The sequence below is a fragment of the Pteropus medius genome, unplaced genomic scaffold, assembly GCF_902729225.1.
Source record: "Pteropus medius unplaced genomic scaffold, Ma_sr-lr_union100, whole genome shotgun sequence".
NCBI classification, from domain to species: Eukaryota; Metazoa; Chordata; class Mammalia; order Chiroptera; family Pteropodidae; genus Pteropus; species Pteropus medius.
The window spans coordinates 15,071,149-15,090,793 of record NW_024351730.1 but is presented as its reverse complement, the minus strand read 5'-3'; the positions used below and the strand labels follow the sequence as shown (position 1 = coordinate 15,090,793).

Genomic DNA, 19,645 nt, shown 5'->3' with positions numbered 1-19,645 from the left:
AGGAGCCTTAGAGTTGAGGTTGTGTATGCTTCAGGAGCCATGGTGGTGGGAAGAAAGTTCTCCAATTACACTCATTTATATTTTGAAATACCTGTCCTCTATCCATTGCTCACAAGTGATATGAAATTCTAAATACTCTCTCTAACCTAGGAGACAAAAAGATGTGTTTGCAAGTGTCTGGTACAGGGGGAAGTATATGGGCTGGTGGGAATGTGACAGCTGTCATTGTTTTAAATAAAAGGCATGTATTAATTCTTAGTAGTCTAGGTAAAAATTTAAACAACCTCAAAAGATTTTAAATTGTTACAGACTAAGTTCTAGGCATGTTGGACTCCAGATATGTCTGAAAGAACTTAAAATTCAGATGGACTAAAATATATAAGATAAGCTATCTTGCAAAATACATTTTTCTCAGTGTAAAAACTAATCTATACTTATAGGAAGTACATATATATCATTTAGAGTCTGGGCATGGCTAAAGTTTCCTTCTTAATAAATACATATCAAATCAGTAAATTTCCTTCTTAATAAATATATGTCAAATTGGTAGATGTAAAACATTAAATATATTACATATGTATATGACAGATCATACTGTTCCTCTGCTCAAAATTCTTCTGTGGAGTTTCTATCACAATGAAGTAATACCCACACCCAAAGTCCTTCTGATGACCTACAAAGCCTTCTGTTCTAGACACTCTGACTTTATCTGACAACATACTTTCTTCTTACTATTTCCACTCTGTTAGGTAGCTAGTCAGGCATGAGCAACAGAGGAACAAAGGAATGGAGGCCCAGCCCAGACACCACCCAAAGAACACCCCAAAGAATCCCTCCTGCGTCCCAGGAGACAAAGGACAGGAGGGCTATAACCTAGAGCTGGTTTAATCTGGCCACAGAAGCGTGTACAGAAGGTACTACTCTAACCTGTCCACAGCCTCAGCCTCATTTTACCATTATTTTAATACCATGTTTATGCCTGGAAGTTCATGAAGCTAATTATAACAGTCTGAATTCTGGGTAAGCACTTTCGTACTAGCCAGAGTTATACAACAGCCAAGTATCAATCAAAATAACCTCACATGCCAATCACCTAGGAATGCCTTTGTAACCACCCATCATGGCCCCAATATAATACAGACCTTCCCATTTCTGTGCTGCTACAGCTCTCTTTGCTGAAAATCCGCTCCTCCCTTGGGGTGTATTCTATCTTTTCTTTCTTTTATCCTTTCACCTCCCAAATTCCACACGGCTGCAGCCTTCCTCAGTGTGTCCTGTCTCCTTCTAAAATATACCTTTAATAAATCTTTTTTCTAAATTTTGCTGGCCTGTGATTCTTTGCTGCCTCAGTGGGGAAGAACCAAGGAAAAATGCTAACTGCACTTCTGCATCGCTATCCTTCCCATGCCGCTGGGGCGACACTGGAGTTCAATTCTCCCCGAAACTGAAACAAAACTATACTGTTCTTCTTGCAATTCCTCAAACACATCAGGATCATCGCTGGTTCAGTGTCTTGTTTTTGTTCCATCTTCCTGGAAGAGTCTTTCCCTAGATGATCTGGAAGATTGGCTCTCTCACTTCTCTCTGCTCCTAATGCTGAGCTTCGGGTCTACTTGGAGGATGTAGACAATAAAATAGCATACTAGCAACCATATAATTTCAAATTTTAATAAACCTATGAAGAAAATACATCATTGTAAAGCCATTCAATGAGAAATGTCCAAGAATATTTCTTGATTCTAAAATGATGGACACCCTCAAGAAACTACATAATCTTGTTAACTTTCCTGTAATCCAGTCCCCACCTTGTTTTTCCCCACCTCTTCCTTAATTTCAAATGCATAAAAGAAGCTGCAAAACTTTTATTCTAGGGAGCAATAGAGATCTTGCTCCCTGGCACATGTTGAGAGTTTGGCTCAAATAAACTCTTACAAAAATTCTCCAGGTTTGAACATTTCTTACATTGACAACACTTTTCTCCTTTGATAACCTATAAATTCCCTGAGGCCAAGGGTTTGTTTTGCCTTACTCCCCACAGTATTTTGTGTGTGTGTGGGGGTGGAGGGATGCGGGGAGGGCGGGGAGGCTATCTTAAATTTTAAATAGGGTGGACAGAGAAAGCCTTTTTGAAATGGTGATACTGAAACAAAGAGATGAGGAAGTTGGCCCTATGGATCTTTGGGGCATAGTAGGAGGGAGACCTTCAGGTCTAACTTAGACATATCTAATGTGTTTGTGGAAAGGCAATGAGGTGCCTGTGGCTGAAGCCAAGTGAGCAAGGGGAAGAGTAGTAAGAGAAGAGGTCAAGAGCTGTTAATGCAGCCATGATTTGGGATTTTGCTCTTATTGAGATGAGTCTTTCAGATTGAATCAAAGGTATGAACTACCTGATTTGCATTTTAAAAGTATTACAGAACAGCTTTTTGAGAATGAATCAGAGGAGAGATAAGGTCTGATTCACATTTTAAGAGTATCTCTCTGGCCATTATACTAAGAATAAATTAAAGGGGGGCAAGGAAAGAAGAAAGGAGACCAATTAAAGGGCTATAACCAAAAAATAGAGAGGTGGTAGTGGCTTGAATGTAGGTGAAGATGTTGAGAAGCTGTCGGATGCTGGTTCTGGCAGAACATGCTCCATAAGATTGGGTGTGAGTATGAATGGGGGAAAAAAAACACAAAATACAAACAAACAAACAAACAAACAGACAAAAGATTTAGTTTTGGGCCAGTGTATCTGGAAGAACAAAGTGGCCGTTTACTAAGACTCAGATGGGAGAGCACCAAAAGTCTAGTTCTAGAATTGTGACACTTACTAGAAGTCTCAGTGAACATATTAAGGCAGAAGTTGAATCTATGAGTCTGTAGTTAAGAAATGGGGACAGAAATCAGAATCACGAGATGATGTTTAGAGCCACATGACTATATGAGATCACTAGGGAGAAAAGACTTATAGGCCTAGACTACATCTATGATTACACTTCCAGCCAAAGCAACAACGAGAGGTCATAGAGATGAGGAGGAACCAACAATGGAAGCTAAGAAGGATCAGTTGCTGAGGAAGAAAAGAAACAAGAGAGAATGATGTACCCAAGGCAAAGTGAAGAAAATATTGCAAGAATGTGGTCAACACAAATTCTCCACATGTTGCCTTACTAAATATATTCTACTTATCCTTCAGAGCTGGGTGCTTTTTTAATAAGCCCTCTCTGAGCAGTCCTGTCTTAGACTGATGATCCCCCTCCGTGTCCCTAAATTACAGTGTAGACCTCATTTATAATACTCATCACAATTATGACTGCATTGTCACTTCTCTGCCCTTGTTTCTCCCTCAAAAATGTGAGTTCCCTGAGGGCCAGAAGCTTCACTGTAAAGCTGGAATCTAGTACTATCTCTGGCAAATGGGAAGGAGGAAAGTACATTAATTGAGAACCTACTGTGTAGCCTACTGTAACCTACATGTCAATATCTTTACTGAAGTACTCAAAAAATGTTAATAAAAGAATAAAGGAAGTGCTGAATGAATACTAGAGATAACACAGATGATAGATAAGGGCACTCACATCTGCACAGGCAGAGCCCTGGAGTAAAAACCTATGCAGCAAGGCACCACAGTTTAATACCAATAGCTATCAAGATTACTGAGCTAACTCTTCTTGCTCTCTTTCTAAGATCATCAAGCAAAATTCTCCAATATAATTTTGTTTCCTTTATAGATTTTCCTGCAGAGTTAGAAAGTGACAACCAGCAAACATAAATATCAGTTCCAACTGGCTGCTCTATTTCTCACTGTGCATGAATAAATTAGTGTTCTGTTTTAGACATTAGTGTGATGGAGTTTGAGTTAATGCGTTACTTTCTGAACTTCTAGGTATGATCAGTCTTCCTGTTTTCTGTTTTTCAAGTGTCAAAATCATGTTGTGAGATCAAAATGAGATTGGCTTAGGCAATCACAAGCGTATGTGATACAAGAAATCCAGGACATACATACTGTGTGACTGACTGCCAAAGGAAAATATTGATTTCCATTTATTTTATCGCTTGTCGACACACAATAATGGTCACAGTCAGGATTCCTGTATAATGGATTGGGTAGAAGTTGTTATGCAATGAACTGAGCAAAACAATATTTTGTTTCTTCAAATATGATCCATTTTTTCTGAGTTTGAATTTATTCCTTAAGCTGAAAAAGAGAATCCCAGAGCCATACTAACACATTCCAAGTTTAAATCTAACATTTGTTAGTGTAGCCAATGTTGCTAAGCTAGATCAATTTGTAATGCTTTGACAAACTGTGTTTGTAGTCCTTTAAAAACCCAAATTTGAACTGTGCTTACACAGCTAAGGCAATTTACTCTTAAGGTGTGACTGGGCTTGTATTTGGTCTCTCTCTGGGATACCTGTACCATGTCTAAATTCAACAATGTCAAAGAAAATTTTGGATAAAACTATTTGGATCAATGGCAAAAGGTAGATATCCACTTGCAACAGTTTTTCCTTTTTAAAAGATGTCAGACAGTAATACTTCCTCTATATTTATTGACAGAGAGATGAGAATTCATAAGTATATTTCTTGTTAGTATCCCATCTACCAATCTCTATAAGCAAGTTAACCACCCCATTACATTTTTAGGTCTTAAATATATCTGAAATCTAAATTCTCTTTACCCACCCTGACAGCCAGAGTCATGCTGGGAAAATACTGATGCAGTCAAGTCAGCAACGTCTCTGACTTTGGAAACTACCTATCGTCTAGATTTTTCATTAAGATAGTGTCTTCTTGAATGGACAAAACTCATTACACATATACTAGAATTGCTAAGCCCTTTGCGTTACCACACATTGTGCATTGTGCTTATTGGCTGCTTTCCCACCAGTCATTTTGACAGGATTTAATCCTTCACATAGCTCCTTAGTCTTCAACGTACCTGGTTCCTAACTTCACCACACGAGCTGTAGTACTGAGGTCTTATTTTGCCCTGTTCATGAAGTCTGATATTTATTCATTTCATACAACATAAAAGCAGGAGATACTAAGGGAAATTTTATAAGCAGTCTTATTTATAAGCAAACTTTATTTTATGAACTACGTTGATAAAAGAAAAAAAGAATTCTGACTCATCTAGGAGGATATGGGTTGAACACCAGAAAGTTCCTGAATAGAATTACTATAAAAGTGGAAAAACTCTGAAGTGAGACTGGTCCATAAGTTAGGACCTTTTACAGTTAGTATCCTGATTGTATGTATTTTTATTTTATGGTATATGCCTTACCTTAACTTCCACATGTGCCATCAGCACTGCAAAATTGGTTAGGTGATTACAAGAGCATGTAGTATGTGTCTTATTTGTTGTCAGGAGCCGACAGCCTTGAGTTGACCAGTAACCTGTCATTGTGCGCTTAGAATAGCTCCAAAATGAACAGTTGGGGTTGAAATTTTCCTCGGACTGCTACAGGGGAAAAAAAAAAAGAAACCAATAAAGCCAATAGTTACTTTATGATCACATAAATTAGGTAGGCATTTTCTTTACATCAACATAATTTCATACTCTGTTATAATTTTTTGTAGAGATGTCTACCAGCGTTTTTCTATTAAGGGGGACTCATCGAGTCTAAGCAAATTTAAATAAATGTTGTTGTTTATTCCCCTTGATTAGAAGTGAGTTTACTTTTTCAAGAATTAATATTGAAGGAATATTAGTACCATTGTCTCAGGCTCACACCTATTATTTTCAAAGTAAATTAAACTATACTTAGTAAAGAAGAAAGAAGTCAATTGCAAGAGAGTGGGACATCCAGCTTGTGAGCAGGAACCTCTGTATTGTATGCAATGGAAGAGTGATTTAAAAGTGGGTGATACTGAGAAGGGAAAGAAGATTTTTGTTCAAAAGTGTGTCCGGTGCCATAGTGTGGAAAAGAGAGGTAAGCACAAGATTGGGCAAAATCTCTATGGTCTATTTAGGTGAAAGACAGGTCAGGCTGCTGGATTTTCTTACACGGATGCCAACAAGAATAAAGGTATCACCTGGGGACAGAAGACACTGATAGAGTATTTGGAGAATTCCAAAAATGATCTCTACTGGCATTAAGAATGGGCAGACTTAATAACTTAACTCAAAAAAGATACTAATGAGTAATAGTTGGCCAGTGCCTTATTTATTATAAAACAGAAATGTCTCATGACTTTTTTTATGTGTACCATAAAAATTTTAAATTGATTTCATATACCAGAATTCAAATCATGAATGGTTGATAGAACATTTCTCTTAGGCAGTCCTGATTTAAACAAGTTTAGCTTGTGGTTCAGTGAATATGATCAGCTTTTTGAACTTTGATAGTAATTTCGGTTCAGCAAGTGTGATCACTGTTTTCTCCTTTTAAAGGTATGATTGGACTTTGTTAGTAATGTTCAACTTTTTACAGAAATGGTTATTGCCATCTCAAAATCTGAAGGAGGTCGGTTTTATATTTAGATTTACATAACTGATTATATTAATACGTTTAAATACTGAGGAAATCCATTCACTGTATTAGAGAATAGCAAGACTTGCTTGTGTTTCAAGTTATGTTCATCAGCCTGTTAAAGGGAAGGGATGAAGATAAACTAGCAGTGTTCATTTTTTGGTCCTAACTATGCCAATTTAATTAAAATTCGCTGTATATAAACTGTTGCTTTTTACTTAATGAAAGACATTTTAGTATGGCTATTTATAATATCAAATAAAGAATATTTAACATTTCTCACATTTTATAGATGACCTATAAGGTCAGATGCTTTAAAATTCAGCGTGAAAAGACAGAATAGCAAACTCTGCTTATGAATATGTTACTAAGTCAGACTAAATTATAATTTAGAATTGTCTTTTAAACAGCTATTCAAAAACACAACTGTAGAATTATGGTATATATATGATTGGTAATGGTGCTTTTGCCAACTCATTAGGAGGATTAAAGAAGAGGATAATAGACTCTCAGCACAAAATTGTAAATTATGTGATCATAAGGCTTAAGATAATTAAAAACAAAATCATAGATCATGACTTTTCTAATGTGATTGATTTAATGGCTGATACCAAAATTTTAATGGTTGTAAAGTACAATAGTCCTACATGTAGCAGTGTTATCTAGTCATACTACCAGATTAAGTTTATTTGGTCCTCTAGGACAGTTGGAACTAGAACAACACTTAAATGATTCATCCTTAGAGTTTCTTTGGCTAGTGTGAGCACTGAAGCATTTATGCTAAACATGGGCAGAAGAATGTACTTCTGGTTATAGTTTTGTAACAGTATATAATTTATATTCTAAATTATTTCGTACAATCCATACATACATGTAGAGTAGTCCTTGGAAATTTTATGAAGATAAATTCTCAGTAAGAGTAATAAATCTATGCTGGCAGCAAGAGCCATCTCACAGTGACACAGAAGTCTTGTCTATGGTTTCAAAGATAATGGGGATGACTATAGATAGGCCTTTAAGGTCTGAAAAAGTAATTTATAACTTATGAATCTTATTTTCGGTCATTGGAAAAATGCGAGAAAGCTAAGAAGTCAGTCTGGAAACACATGCAGAAACAGTTTGGGGAACCAAAAGAAAGCCTGTTGTAATTTAGATGTTAAGTTCTACCTAATCTGAGAATTAATGGTAGGGAACTAAAAAAATGCATCCTGGAACTTTTTCAGATATAAAGCCTTTATAACAGAGGACCTGGTAACTGCATAAGTTAGTGATATTCAGAGACAATGTAGCAATTTAGCTTCTAAGGGACAATTCTGGACCCATATGGAAAGACATGGAGGGCAGGGAGTTGATCTATTTCTGTACCTCCTACATCGACCTATGTTGGCATAGATAATTACTGAGTACCTGCTGCGTTCTAGGCCAGTTATACTCAGTAAGTTCCTCTGGTTATTTATAATATATATGATCCTAACAGTTAATTCAAAAGAAGGGACATTTCAAGCTGTAAGGGCTGTACGTTCTTAGAAATAAAGAAACGAGGACACAAAGCTAGCACTGTATTTTATCTGTGTCTTCATTTCTAGAGTTTCATCATAGGTGGCTTGGTAAGTGGTATCAAAAGTGAGAGCCATATGTATGTAAGGAGTGACACTACATTCCAGATTTTGTTGAGAACAGCACTGTCTAATAGAACTTTCTTTGATGATGGACTGTAGTCATGGTATCCAATATCGTAGCCACTAACCACATGTAGCTAAGTCCTTGAAATATGGCTAGTGTGACTACAAAACTGAATTTTTAATTTTATTTAACTCAAATTAATTTAAGTTTACATAGCACAAATAGCTAGTGGTTAGTGTTTTGACAACACATCTAGAACTAGAGCCAGTGGTCTGTAACAAAAGTGCTTCCTCTGGACTTTTTATTTTTCTTATTCTAGGATTCTTGCAAGTACACTATAGTGCCCTTGAGGACACTGATTCCAATTTCTGTTTCTAAATCTGATATGTTCACCTCTATGTTTTTACCGTATGTTTTACCTATCCATTTATAAGTTGGCAACTTATTCTAGGTAAGCAGCATTTTGGTAGGAATGCACCTTTTTGTCATCATTTTTCTGCATTTATCTTGTTTCTTTATAGATACTACATTGTACGTCTTTGTTTTAGCCACTAAAGATTGTTGTAAATTGAAAGACTATGGTAGAGTTTACATGCTGTCTAGGAAAAAGCCTTACCGGGGTTGGCCTTCCCTAGTTCACTAGACTCGGGCGGGCTCTTTTAGATTAGTCAAGCTCAGACAAGAGTAAACCGAAACCAATTTACATACTAAAAAAAAAAAAAAATAGTCAATTGCTCTAAACAATCAACTTCCAAAAGGATGGTCTTTAGAAATCTTTGTTCGATTTACAAAACAATCTTTGTACATACACAAAAATGTATCTACACACAAAGCTATAATTACTTGTAACATCATATATGAAGCCATGTCCAGTTCTACTGAACATATTGTTCTTTTTAATTATGGAGAAGTATTTACAAATCAATCTATGAATGTTTTTACCATAAGTATTTATATATTGAAGAAATATTCTCCTTCATTTCAGAAAAAAAAAAATCTCTATCATTTAATAGATAATGAATTGCTATATTTCAAATAATAGAAAAATATTAATACATTTGTGTTTATGCTATAATAAATACACACAGCATAGACAACTAAACTTAACATACCATTTTCTTACCTTAATATGCTTAACTGTGAACACCACAGGATCAGCCAAATAGACCTTATTACTGAACTCTTTGTTTATTGCTGCTGTAATAACAGGGGAATTGACAATAACAGAATGATTGGTGGACATAGCTTCTGTTCCCAACTTCATGCTGGCATTCTCCGTGGACAAATAAGGACCTAAGTTGTTATATAGGACAAAGGCCACTCTGATCTCTCCTAAAAAAATGCAAATAGGAATTATAAATTGGGAAGAAACTCTGATTACTTTGTGTATTCCACTTAGATAGTTCTAATTAGATTGTAATCAGATCTGCATAATACATACACACAAGAAAAATCAAGTATTAATTTTAATCAGAAGTGCCAAGTCATTCATGAGAAAAGGAAAATCAAACGATGCTGAAACAACTATGTATCAGTATTACAAAAAGTGATCCTCAATATCTCACTCCATACTCAAAACTTAATTCAAGATGGATCACAGAAATAAACATAAAAATCAGAACCATACAACTTCTAGAACAAAATATAGGATATATTTTTTATCTTAGATGTTAGGACCCCCAAAACACCAACTGTAAAAAAAAAAATGGTAAACTGATTTTTATCAAAATTGAAAATTTGTGTCTATTGAAATACAGTATCAAGAAAATTAAGAGGCAAGCCACAGACTCAGAAATATACACATATATATGAACATATATGACTAATGGATATATGCATTTCTGCATACATAAACAGTAAAAGAATAAATACCAAAATAAAATGACACATACTTTAGAAAAGAAAGATATGTGATAGGCTAAGGGACATATGAAAAATTATCAACATCGTTAGTGATTATGGAAATAAAAATTAAAATCACATTGAGATACCATTCATACACACTAGATTCTCTAAAATAAAAAAGACTGTCCACACTAATGTTGATAAGGATGTGGAACAACTGGAACTCTTGTACACTGCTGGCGGAAGTACAAAATAGTTCAACTATTTGGAAAAAATTTGGCAATTTCTTATAAAATTAAACATATTATCTACCCTTCCTAGATAAGTGAAAAAATAAACCTGCAAAAAAAAAAAAAAAGTATAAAAATGTTTATAGCATCCTTATCCATAATAGAACCAAACTAGAAACAACACAAAAACCTATAGATAGGAGAATAAATCATGGAATATTAATATAATGGAATATAATAATATGTATGCATCAACAAAGAACAAACTACTAACAGATGGAGCATTATGACCGAATCCCGAAAATATCATGCGGAGTTAGAGAATATAAACAGAAAAGGATTCATACTGAATGATTCCATTAATAGGAACTCTAAGAACAGGTAAAATTGGTCTATAGAAATCGTTATGAGAAGAAAGTAGTTTCATCAAGTGGGAAGAAAGGGTGAGGAGACTGAGAAGGGACACCAGGGAGTTTTCTGGATAATAGAAGAGATTTATATCTTGTTTCATATGCTATTACAGAGGAATGTATAACTGTCAAATTCATCATGCTAAACACTTAAGATATGTATATTTTATTATATATATACATTACATCTCAATTGCAATAAAAAATAAACAAATACAAGACTTTAAATTTTTTACCTGTCTTAAAACTCAGTTGTTCTTTTAAGGTCACTACATCCATATTTTCTTCTTCCTTATTTTTCTCGTATGACAATCTCTTACATGTAATCCTCTGAAGAATTAACTGTCTTTTAACATTTTTTTAAATCATATCATTTCCTTTTTTAAAGCAGGTCAAGCCCTAAGTCTTACTTCCATTATGAATTCACATCAGTATGGAAAGAGATGGGCATTACCCTGATTATTGCAGTTACTAGGATGAGGAAGTCATGATCTTCATCTCTGACTCTTAGAGTCAAGTGGTAATAAAGAAGAAATTTTAATATATTTTTTTTGAGGATGGTGAGGGCTTTCCAACATCTAAACTGTGCTCTCATGTTTGGGAAATTCCCTACTCTTAGTAATTTGTAGATACAAAATATACATATACTTGTTTTCCCAGCCTGCCTTGTACCTACACTAGGCACATCCAATCAAAAGCACTAGCCTTGGACTTCATATGAGGAGCTAGTGACACAGGAAGCAAGAGGTGGTGCAGCAGCAGCAGTCTTCACTTGTGCTTCACTTGTGGCAGCAGTGACATCTCATAGCCATGATTCTGTGTGATGGTGCAGGCTCCTTGCTCTTGCATATTTTGGGGGCCTTATTCTCCAGCCTTCTCAATGATTCTATCAGATATCTATTATCCTTTCAGTAACCCGGCAAAGAGATTATGGTGAGCTTTACGAAGGATAGGGGCATTCTTAAACTTCCAATCCACATCCGTTAACATAGTACTAAACCAAGAATAGTAATTTACTACTTCTGACTGTTATAACACAGAATTTAATTTTAGTTCTTTCTCTCTAGATTTAATAAGCAAAAGCTGATTTTTAGAGGCTAAACTTAAGAACATATATGTATTTTTCTTGTTGACAGTAACAGCTTTTATTTTAATTGGTTTATGATTGGCTGATAATTTATACAAATTTCCCCTTATTCCATCTCACCTTGTTTTACCAGTGCATTTAGTCACATATAAGTGTTACAAATTCTCCACTCCAAAATTAATGCTTAAATGTGACTTAACACACAAACATTACTTTAGTAAATATACCATTAATTTAGTAAATCAAATAAATGAGCATAAAACATAATATGCCTAATATAGACATATTTCAATCTTCATTAACTTTGTATCAGCTTAGTATGTGCATTCACGTGCCAGGCACTAGGGTTATATAAATGAATAAATTAGAAAAGATCCCTGCTCTCATGGAGCTTACCGCCTAGACAATAAGAAGGCAACATAAGTATATATTATGTGTATATATATAATTATATTATATATAAATATATAAAGATAAATATATAATATAATTTTGTATAATGGTAAATGAATAAATGCTATGAAGAAGAATTGGCATAAAACGTCTAATAGGAAAGAGTCATCTACCTTCCAGGAAACAAGGAAATCTTCCTAAAGAGGTAAGATTTATACTGAGTTGTGAATAAAAACTACTGTACAAAGAAATTTAAAAATTGCATTCCAGAAAGAAAAAAAATAAAATGCAAAAATTTGATTCAGGGACACTCTTGGTGTGTTCAAGGAACAAAATCAAGACTAAATTAGGGAACCCTTGTGCACTGTTGGTGGGAATGTAAATTGGTGGCAGCAGCAGTATGGAGGTCCTTCAAAAATTAAAAATAGAACTACCATGTGATCCAGCTATTCTACTTCTGGGTACTCATCCAAAGAATGAAAAAACACTAACTCAAAAATATCTATGCACCCTATCCCCATGTTAACTGCAGCATTATTTACAAGAGCCAATACATGGAAACAACCTGTGTTCACGGATTTCATGGATGAATAAATAGATAAAGAAAATGTGGTACACACACACAATGCAATATTATTCAACCATAAAAAAGGATATCTTGCTACTTGTGACAACATGGATGAATCTTGAGGACACTATGCTAAGTGAAATAAGTTAGATGGGAAAGACAAATACACTTATATGTGCAATCTTATTAAAAAAACAAAACAAAACAAAGCTCATTGAATGGACTGGTGGCTACCAGAAAAGGGGGTGGAGAGTAGGAAAAATGGGTGAAGAGGGTCAAAAGGTATAACTTCTGATTATAAAATAAATAAATCATGGGGATATAATGTATAGCATGGTGACTGTAGTTAATAATACCGTGTTGCATATATTGAAAGTTGCTAACAGAGTAAATCTTAAAAGTTCTCATCAAAAGAAAAGAACTATAACTATGTGTAATGACAGATGTTAACTAGACTTATTCTGTTATTTATTTTACCATATATACCAATATTGAATTGTTATGTTGTATACTTAAAACTAGTATAATGTTATATGCCATTACATTTCAATAAAAAAAAAAAAAAAGAATCAAGACTAGACTGTCTGGATCACAGAGAGCATGCTAAAGGCAGATGAGAAGTGGGCTACATGAGGCAGGAAGAAAGTAGACCAGGTAGCATGTGGTAGGCCTAGTCAAGTCATTTGATCTCATTCTAAGTATAACTGGAAGCAAACTGGTAAGATTTATCTTTCAGAAAGAACCTTTGCCAACAGGATATACTCTTTGAGAGCAAAGGTGGAAAGAGAAACCAGTTAGGAAGCTAAATCAGGAATTGATTTTGCCCTATAGAAAATCTTATTGCTGCCTCAAAATTCGTGTTATCAAATTAGCGACATAACAATGATTTATAACTCTAGTCTTATAAAATTTTCAACTGAAAGAATTTTGTTCTGACAACAAACATAATTTGTCTTACTTGGCTTTTTTCCCAAAACTATTTACCCTACACCATGAAACATCAGCTTTGAGTTGGTTGCTATGACTTAGGGTCATCTTCCTATCGCTAACAGGTTAAAAGATCTCAATTCCCTGGCAAAAAAAATAAGTTTAAAAAATTAATATTAATGAGGCTTGAGACATGCTTTCTCTATGAAATTATTTATTTAATTTTAATTATATTCAGTGAATTTAATCCAGTACTAAACTGACCTATGTTTACCAATTTCATTCCCCAAAAGCAACTCCTCACATTAAATTTTCTGTATGCTTTGCAAAGCGAAAACTAAAAAAGCACACCCAAAAAGAAGTGAATAAGGATAAAAAAAGAATTTAAATTACAAGTAAAATTTTCATTAAAAATTTTAGAAAACAGATCTGTCAACTCATTGAGAGTTTCTCCTTTCAAGGGAGAAAGTCAGATCATCTGAATTTTGTTGTTCATTAGTTTACCTCATATTCAAGTTTATGACTTTTTACTGCAACTGAAAAGTAATGGAACAACTTCAAATCTGAGAATTTTGTAGAACACATATCATTGCAATATTGTTGGTGCAGAAGTTAGGAAAGAGGAAGAAGAACAGGAAAATGAGAGCAGTGGAGCAAGAGAGAAGACAGACAGCAGATGACTTGAATAGCAGATTTGGGATAGCACATTTAAAATTCTAAGCCAAAAAACAACACACTGATGACAAGTTTAATTCTATCAATCTTAACAGATATACTCTAACCTACCATTTCGGCCATTTTGTTTTAAAGTATTTGCAGAAAGCTGGATAGTGCTTCCATGACCCATGGTTTCTGGAAATTTTAAGTCTTCTAAGTTTCCTTCTGTACTCAGTCTTGCAACTTCCAATTCTGTTAATGTCAAAGAGATGTCAATGCTTATTGAGAAACATTACAAAGCTAATTTCCTAAATCAGTGAAATAGTTCTGAAATCAAAACACTGGAATTAATGTTATATCTGTCATTTTTTACAGTAGTTCAATCTTTTATTTAGAAAGTATTCCTTTTGGTATCTTATTTTTTTTAAATAAAGCAAATAAAAACTATTAAAATCAGGTAAATAAGAATACAAATGTATCGGTTATAAAGCCTAAAATTTAAAACTCAAGCTCAAATCCTTATACTTTATTACTGACTTTAAGATTATTTTCAATATATTATCATTATTTTACAAATTAAGTAAAAAATCTTTTTATAATCTAGAGCTGAAATATTATAGAAATTGATCTATCTTTAAATGTAATAAGTTTGAAACAGCTTTATCAAATCTTCTGAAATAAAGCTGTCAGTTACAACCTTATACACAATAAAAATAATTTATATTCTTTATGAGCCAATAACATAATTGTCAAAAATTGTTTTACTGCCTTTACTTAAATGACTAATTTCTTTATAGTATGTAATTAAGAAACACTCTAATGGTAACTGAAATGATCCTTAAGTCTTGTATTAGGAGAATAAAAATTTAAATAGTATGATACCTACATATATACTTAAAAAAATCTCTCTGTAAGTGATCACAAGCTAATGTATCTAATGTTAGACTATCCTAAGGAGGGTAACATGCATGATTATGAAGACCCTTTTAAGCAATGACAAGTGATATCCTCCCAATTATAGAAAACTAATAACTTCAGTGAAATAAAATGTCACTCATAATATTTAAGCCACCATAGATACTTTTTTCTTTTCCTTCTTATGCTGTGCAAGGCTCTGGCCCTTCTGTATTAACAAAGGCCACTTACGAATATTGTCTGTGTTCTCCCTGACAATGTCAGTCTTCAAAAGGTTATCAGCCAGCACAAAAGCACTTTCCTCCACAGTGTCAAGCAACATGGTGGCTGCACGGAGTTGATCACTTGTAGTCAGGTCTCTCCACGCATTCAAAGCTTGTGGCTGAAGGAGGTTGTTAACTGTCTCGACCATTGCCTACGAAAGGACGAAGAGAATGACAGAGGTCTCTAGTGAATCTACAGAGCTGTCAGAAATCCAGGTGTACATGTTGCCCAGCAAGTAAGGATCAGCGGTGTGCATGAGTTCAGTATTGTCTCAGCCTCCCCTGTGACATGCCGCAGTGGAAGCATTTATTATTTTGTTCTGTAAAACTCTAGCTGAGAATTTGCAAGGCAAGAGACAAACTTGCTTTTGTTTTGAAAGACAACAAATAGAGCCATGCTTGCTTCTTAGAATCAATAGCAATGGCTTAAGTAAGACTATAATCACGGCTTTAAATTATTTGGCTGGGGAAGTGTTGGCAAGTAATTTAAACCCACACTTTTATCACATCACTCACATTTTTTTTTTGGTCTATGTACACTATGTAAAACTAGATGTGGAACACAACAGAGATTAAAAGGATAACTAGAGACAGGACAATATAAGAATTTGTTGCCTATATGTTGAGGACTCCCTGAACAAATCAATTTTTTTTTTTTTTCTTATCCAGCTAGTAAAATGTCAGAGTGGGGAAAATATCAAAGCATACATACTCCCAGGGGCTTTGGATATGTTATGTGTAGAGAGAAACTTTCATGCTGTTTACTATTGGGAGAGGGAGTAAACAGTTGGAACTTGCTACTTATGGCCTTCAGGTGTTTTTCTTTAAAAGGAATCGGCAGTAGGTACATTCAAACATAGAGATAAAGAACCACATTTCATATTGCTTCATCCAAAAGAATCATCTCTGTAGTTACAATTTATATATTTCCTGTGGTTAGCTTTATACTGTAGGTTACAAAGAAAAAGCAATTCTCCCAACAAGGTCTTAAGGTTTCATTCAGAGAATTGCAAAATAGAGAAACACAACATTTGAAATGTGAAAGTGATCATCCCTGAACACTTTGATTATGAAATATCCATATTATCCAGAAACAAAGTTGAATAAACAGCCAACACAAGCACTGCATAGGCAGCACACGGATGTTTTAAAACAGAACTCACGTTATTGACACGTCGGTAGAGGGATAGGGAAAAATTGGACAAATATCCACTTCACTGCAGTGTTTTTGTTCTTGCTGGTGCTTTTCATTGTAACCAAGTAACAACTGTTAAAAATTCAGCTTCATAATGAAACACCTTGGCTGCCAATTAACAACAGCTTCAAAAATTAATTTGCTTTTTGATAAAAATTGTTTTTCTTGATATTTTTCCCAGCTATTCCAAGTTCTGGCCAAAAATCGACTTCACTGGACTTTTAGGTAAAATAGTCCTACTTACAACCTGAGTACTTTGCATCATTTAAAAAAAGAAAAAAAAATCTCTCATGAGTTTAATGACTGGACATTTTCATATAGTGTGCTTAGCTCTGTCATTTGTTCTGAGCTTAAAGCATGACCTAGAAGCCAAATAAAAGCATCTCCGGATCACAACAAAATGATCTCCTTTTCAGGAAGTTCTCTATAGGGGTAATGTCAACAGGATATAGCAGAAAGGTGGTACCAAATAGAAAACAAAAAAAAGTTTAGGTATTTTCTAAAGCCAATAGAGAACACGAACCTCTTGAGTTCAAAGTATTCTTTCTGGGATTAGATAATCTTCTGAATTCATTATAAATGCTCTGAAAAATCTCACATGCAACAGAAATTATGTCTATTCTTTAAGGAGCAGCCATTTTAGCATTAGTTAAAAGTCTTACATTGGTTAATTTAAAACTCACCTCAGGGAACATTTTTTGAGGATAATACAGTATTTCTGTTCTGGCCTTTATTACTTTTAATTTTTTAAACTTAAAAAGTGGAAAGGAAGAAAAAAGAAAAAAGAAACAACTATGATCAATTCTGAGAATGTTCTAAATAGAAACTTTTTATAAGAGATGGCTTCAGCTAAAATACCGCATCTTTAAATTGGTAGCAAATGAATCAAAGGCATTCCTTATTAATTAATCTCAGTTTTGTAACTGAAAATGTCTAACGTGCAATATTTCTTCATAGTTATAAATTTTGAGTACATTTTCAACAATTGCTTCTTCTCAAAAGTCTTTAGAGAAGCTTTTTATTAAAGCTCCCTAAATTTCCAAGTTTATCATAGAAATAGGAGACTTAAAATATGGTCCTAAAACCTGGGTAGGTAAAGACAAATCTAACAGTCATTTATTCTCATAAAATCACTTGTTATGATTTAAGTATAATTATAAGGAAATGTCAACACAAGGCTTGAACAGACAAAATTCTGCAGTATTAAAATCAGAATGTCAGATTTAGAACCACATCTGCTAAGTTTGAACCTGGACTCTGTCACTTACTAGCTGTGTAATGTTGAGCAATTTACCTAACTCATAAATTAGAGATGATAATATAATATTTCATAAGGTTGCCTGGCTCATAATAAGTGCTTGAAGTATAATCTCATCTTCACTTTTATTTGTTATCAAAGTCCAGTGTGAGAAGAAAAGAGGTCTTCACTGAATGAAGCACAAGTCATACCTGATGACTGCAAAATACTCACATGGAAGAGAAATTTGGAAGGAATAACTTCTGCAATGCAATCTTTATAAACAGACCTGTTACAGAACTTAATTACTAAAAACTATACTACATGAAGTTTTGAGGAATAGGAGAGTAGAGGAACATGTGTATTAAATAGTTCATAATGTGTGTTCTAGACATTTGAACAAACTGACCTATTTCCTGCTAATGAGACAGCACAATTAAGTTAATTTTGATAACAGCTGTATAATTAATACAATTTGTTTAAGCTTTCCAAAGGTTGCTGACATGTTGCTATTACCAGTTTAATGAAGGCCAAATAGTCACAACTCCTCGATGATAGAAGGACATTTATATTTTGTTTTCTTTATTACACTTATGCATTTGTATATTTTACCCGCAAATGATGACATCTGATCATAAATTTTTTTTGGTCAAACTAGTTATTTGAATTGTTTTTACAAGGCCAACAACATCTCTTTAAAAACAGGTAGATTTTCATTTTATTTATTTACAAAGAAATGAGCTTAACTATACTTAGAACCAAGTTGAACAGTTGAATGGGAAACGTACAATGAATTTGATCAAAGTGAATTACTAGGACATCACTTTAATATCTATGTAACAGCTGTCACTGATTTCTCTTTTCTATTATATTTTCTTGACCTAAAATTTATATTCTAAAGTAGAAAAAAAATAAGATTGGTCTTGAATTTATATTAAAGAAATTTACATTTTCACCACTATGTGTCGATCCAGGATTAAAAATAATAAAATCACCTAATAGTTTTGACAGGTACAGACTGAAATCCAAAATTTTGAAAAGTAAATTTAATCAATGATGTCCTTGCTGGAAACTAAATGCTAACTCACTTCACTATTTCTTTTTTTTTTTAATTACTAGAAACTAAATCAGAGTTGGCTGCTGGAAATTTGCATTCTAGTTCTGCCACTAAATTTCAGTGTGCCTTTGGACACATTTGTTTTCTAACCAGTCAACAGAGTTTAAACTACATAAGAAAGTAAGTCTCATGTTTCAAATTGAGACTAGATAGAGGCATCCTACTATCGGATAACTCTTTTCATTACACAATTTATGGACTAGACTTTTGACTGTTTCTAGAACTCAAACATAAATTAGAAAGTGTCAAAAGTCACTTAGATTCATACCATGATCATGGATTTACAATGTCCTTCTGAATATATATTGGCATTATACAACATTATTGGACCACTTATCATTATTCAGATCTTAAGCAAATTCATTTGACTAGTTTTACTCACAGCATATAATTGTATGTTTGTTAAAAGATGTTATAAATTATATAATTATACTTGACATATTTCAAAAGGGAGTATTGAATTATGTGTTATAACTACTATGAAAATTTTGGGGAAATAACAGCTATATATCCTTCCAATAACAACTTTTGCCATTATTTCTAGGAGGGTGTGCTTGTGAAATAGCCTAGGATTCCTTAGCAAGAATACACAAAAGGATCAATGGTGTGAAACATGTCAATGACATTTCTAACCCAGGAGAGCAGTAAATCTCAAACTAGGAAAGCAGAATCACCTGGGGAATTTAGCTATCCCTCTTCTTTCATCTGAAAACAACCAA

General features: G+C 33.9%; 1 protein-coding gene across 13 annotated transcripts in view; it reads right to left on the bottom strand.

Moving 5' to 3' along the window:
- ADGRL3 (adhesion G protein-coupled receptor L3) overlaps positions 1-19,645 on the bottom strand; it is a 726,915-nt gene that overhangs the window by 94,487 nt on the left and 612,783 nt on the right. For all 13 annotated transcript variants that reach the window (XM_039845304.1, XM_039845303.1, XM_039845307.1 and 10 more), the window contains 4 exons: positions 15,346-15,529; positions 14,329-14,451; positions 9,206-9,414; positions 5,271-5,447 (listed from right to left, as the gene is read on the bottom strand). In XM_039845304.1, the coding sequence (XP_039701238.1) occupies positions 5,271-5,447; positions 9,206-9,414; positions 14,329-14,451; positions 15,346-15,529 (693 nt within the window). The remainder of the gene's footprint in view (positions 1-5,270; positions 5,448-9,205; positions 9,415-14,328; positions 14,452-15,345; positions 15,530-19,645) is intronic.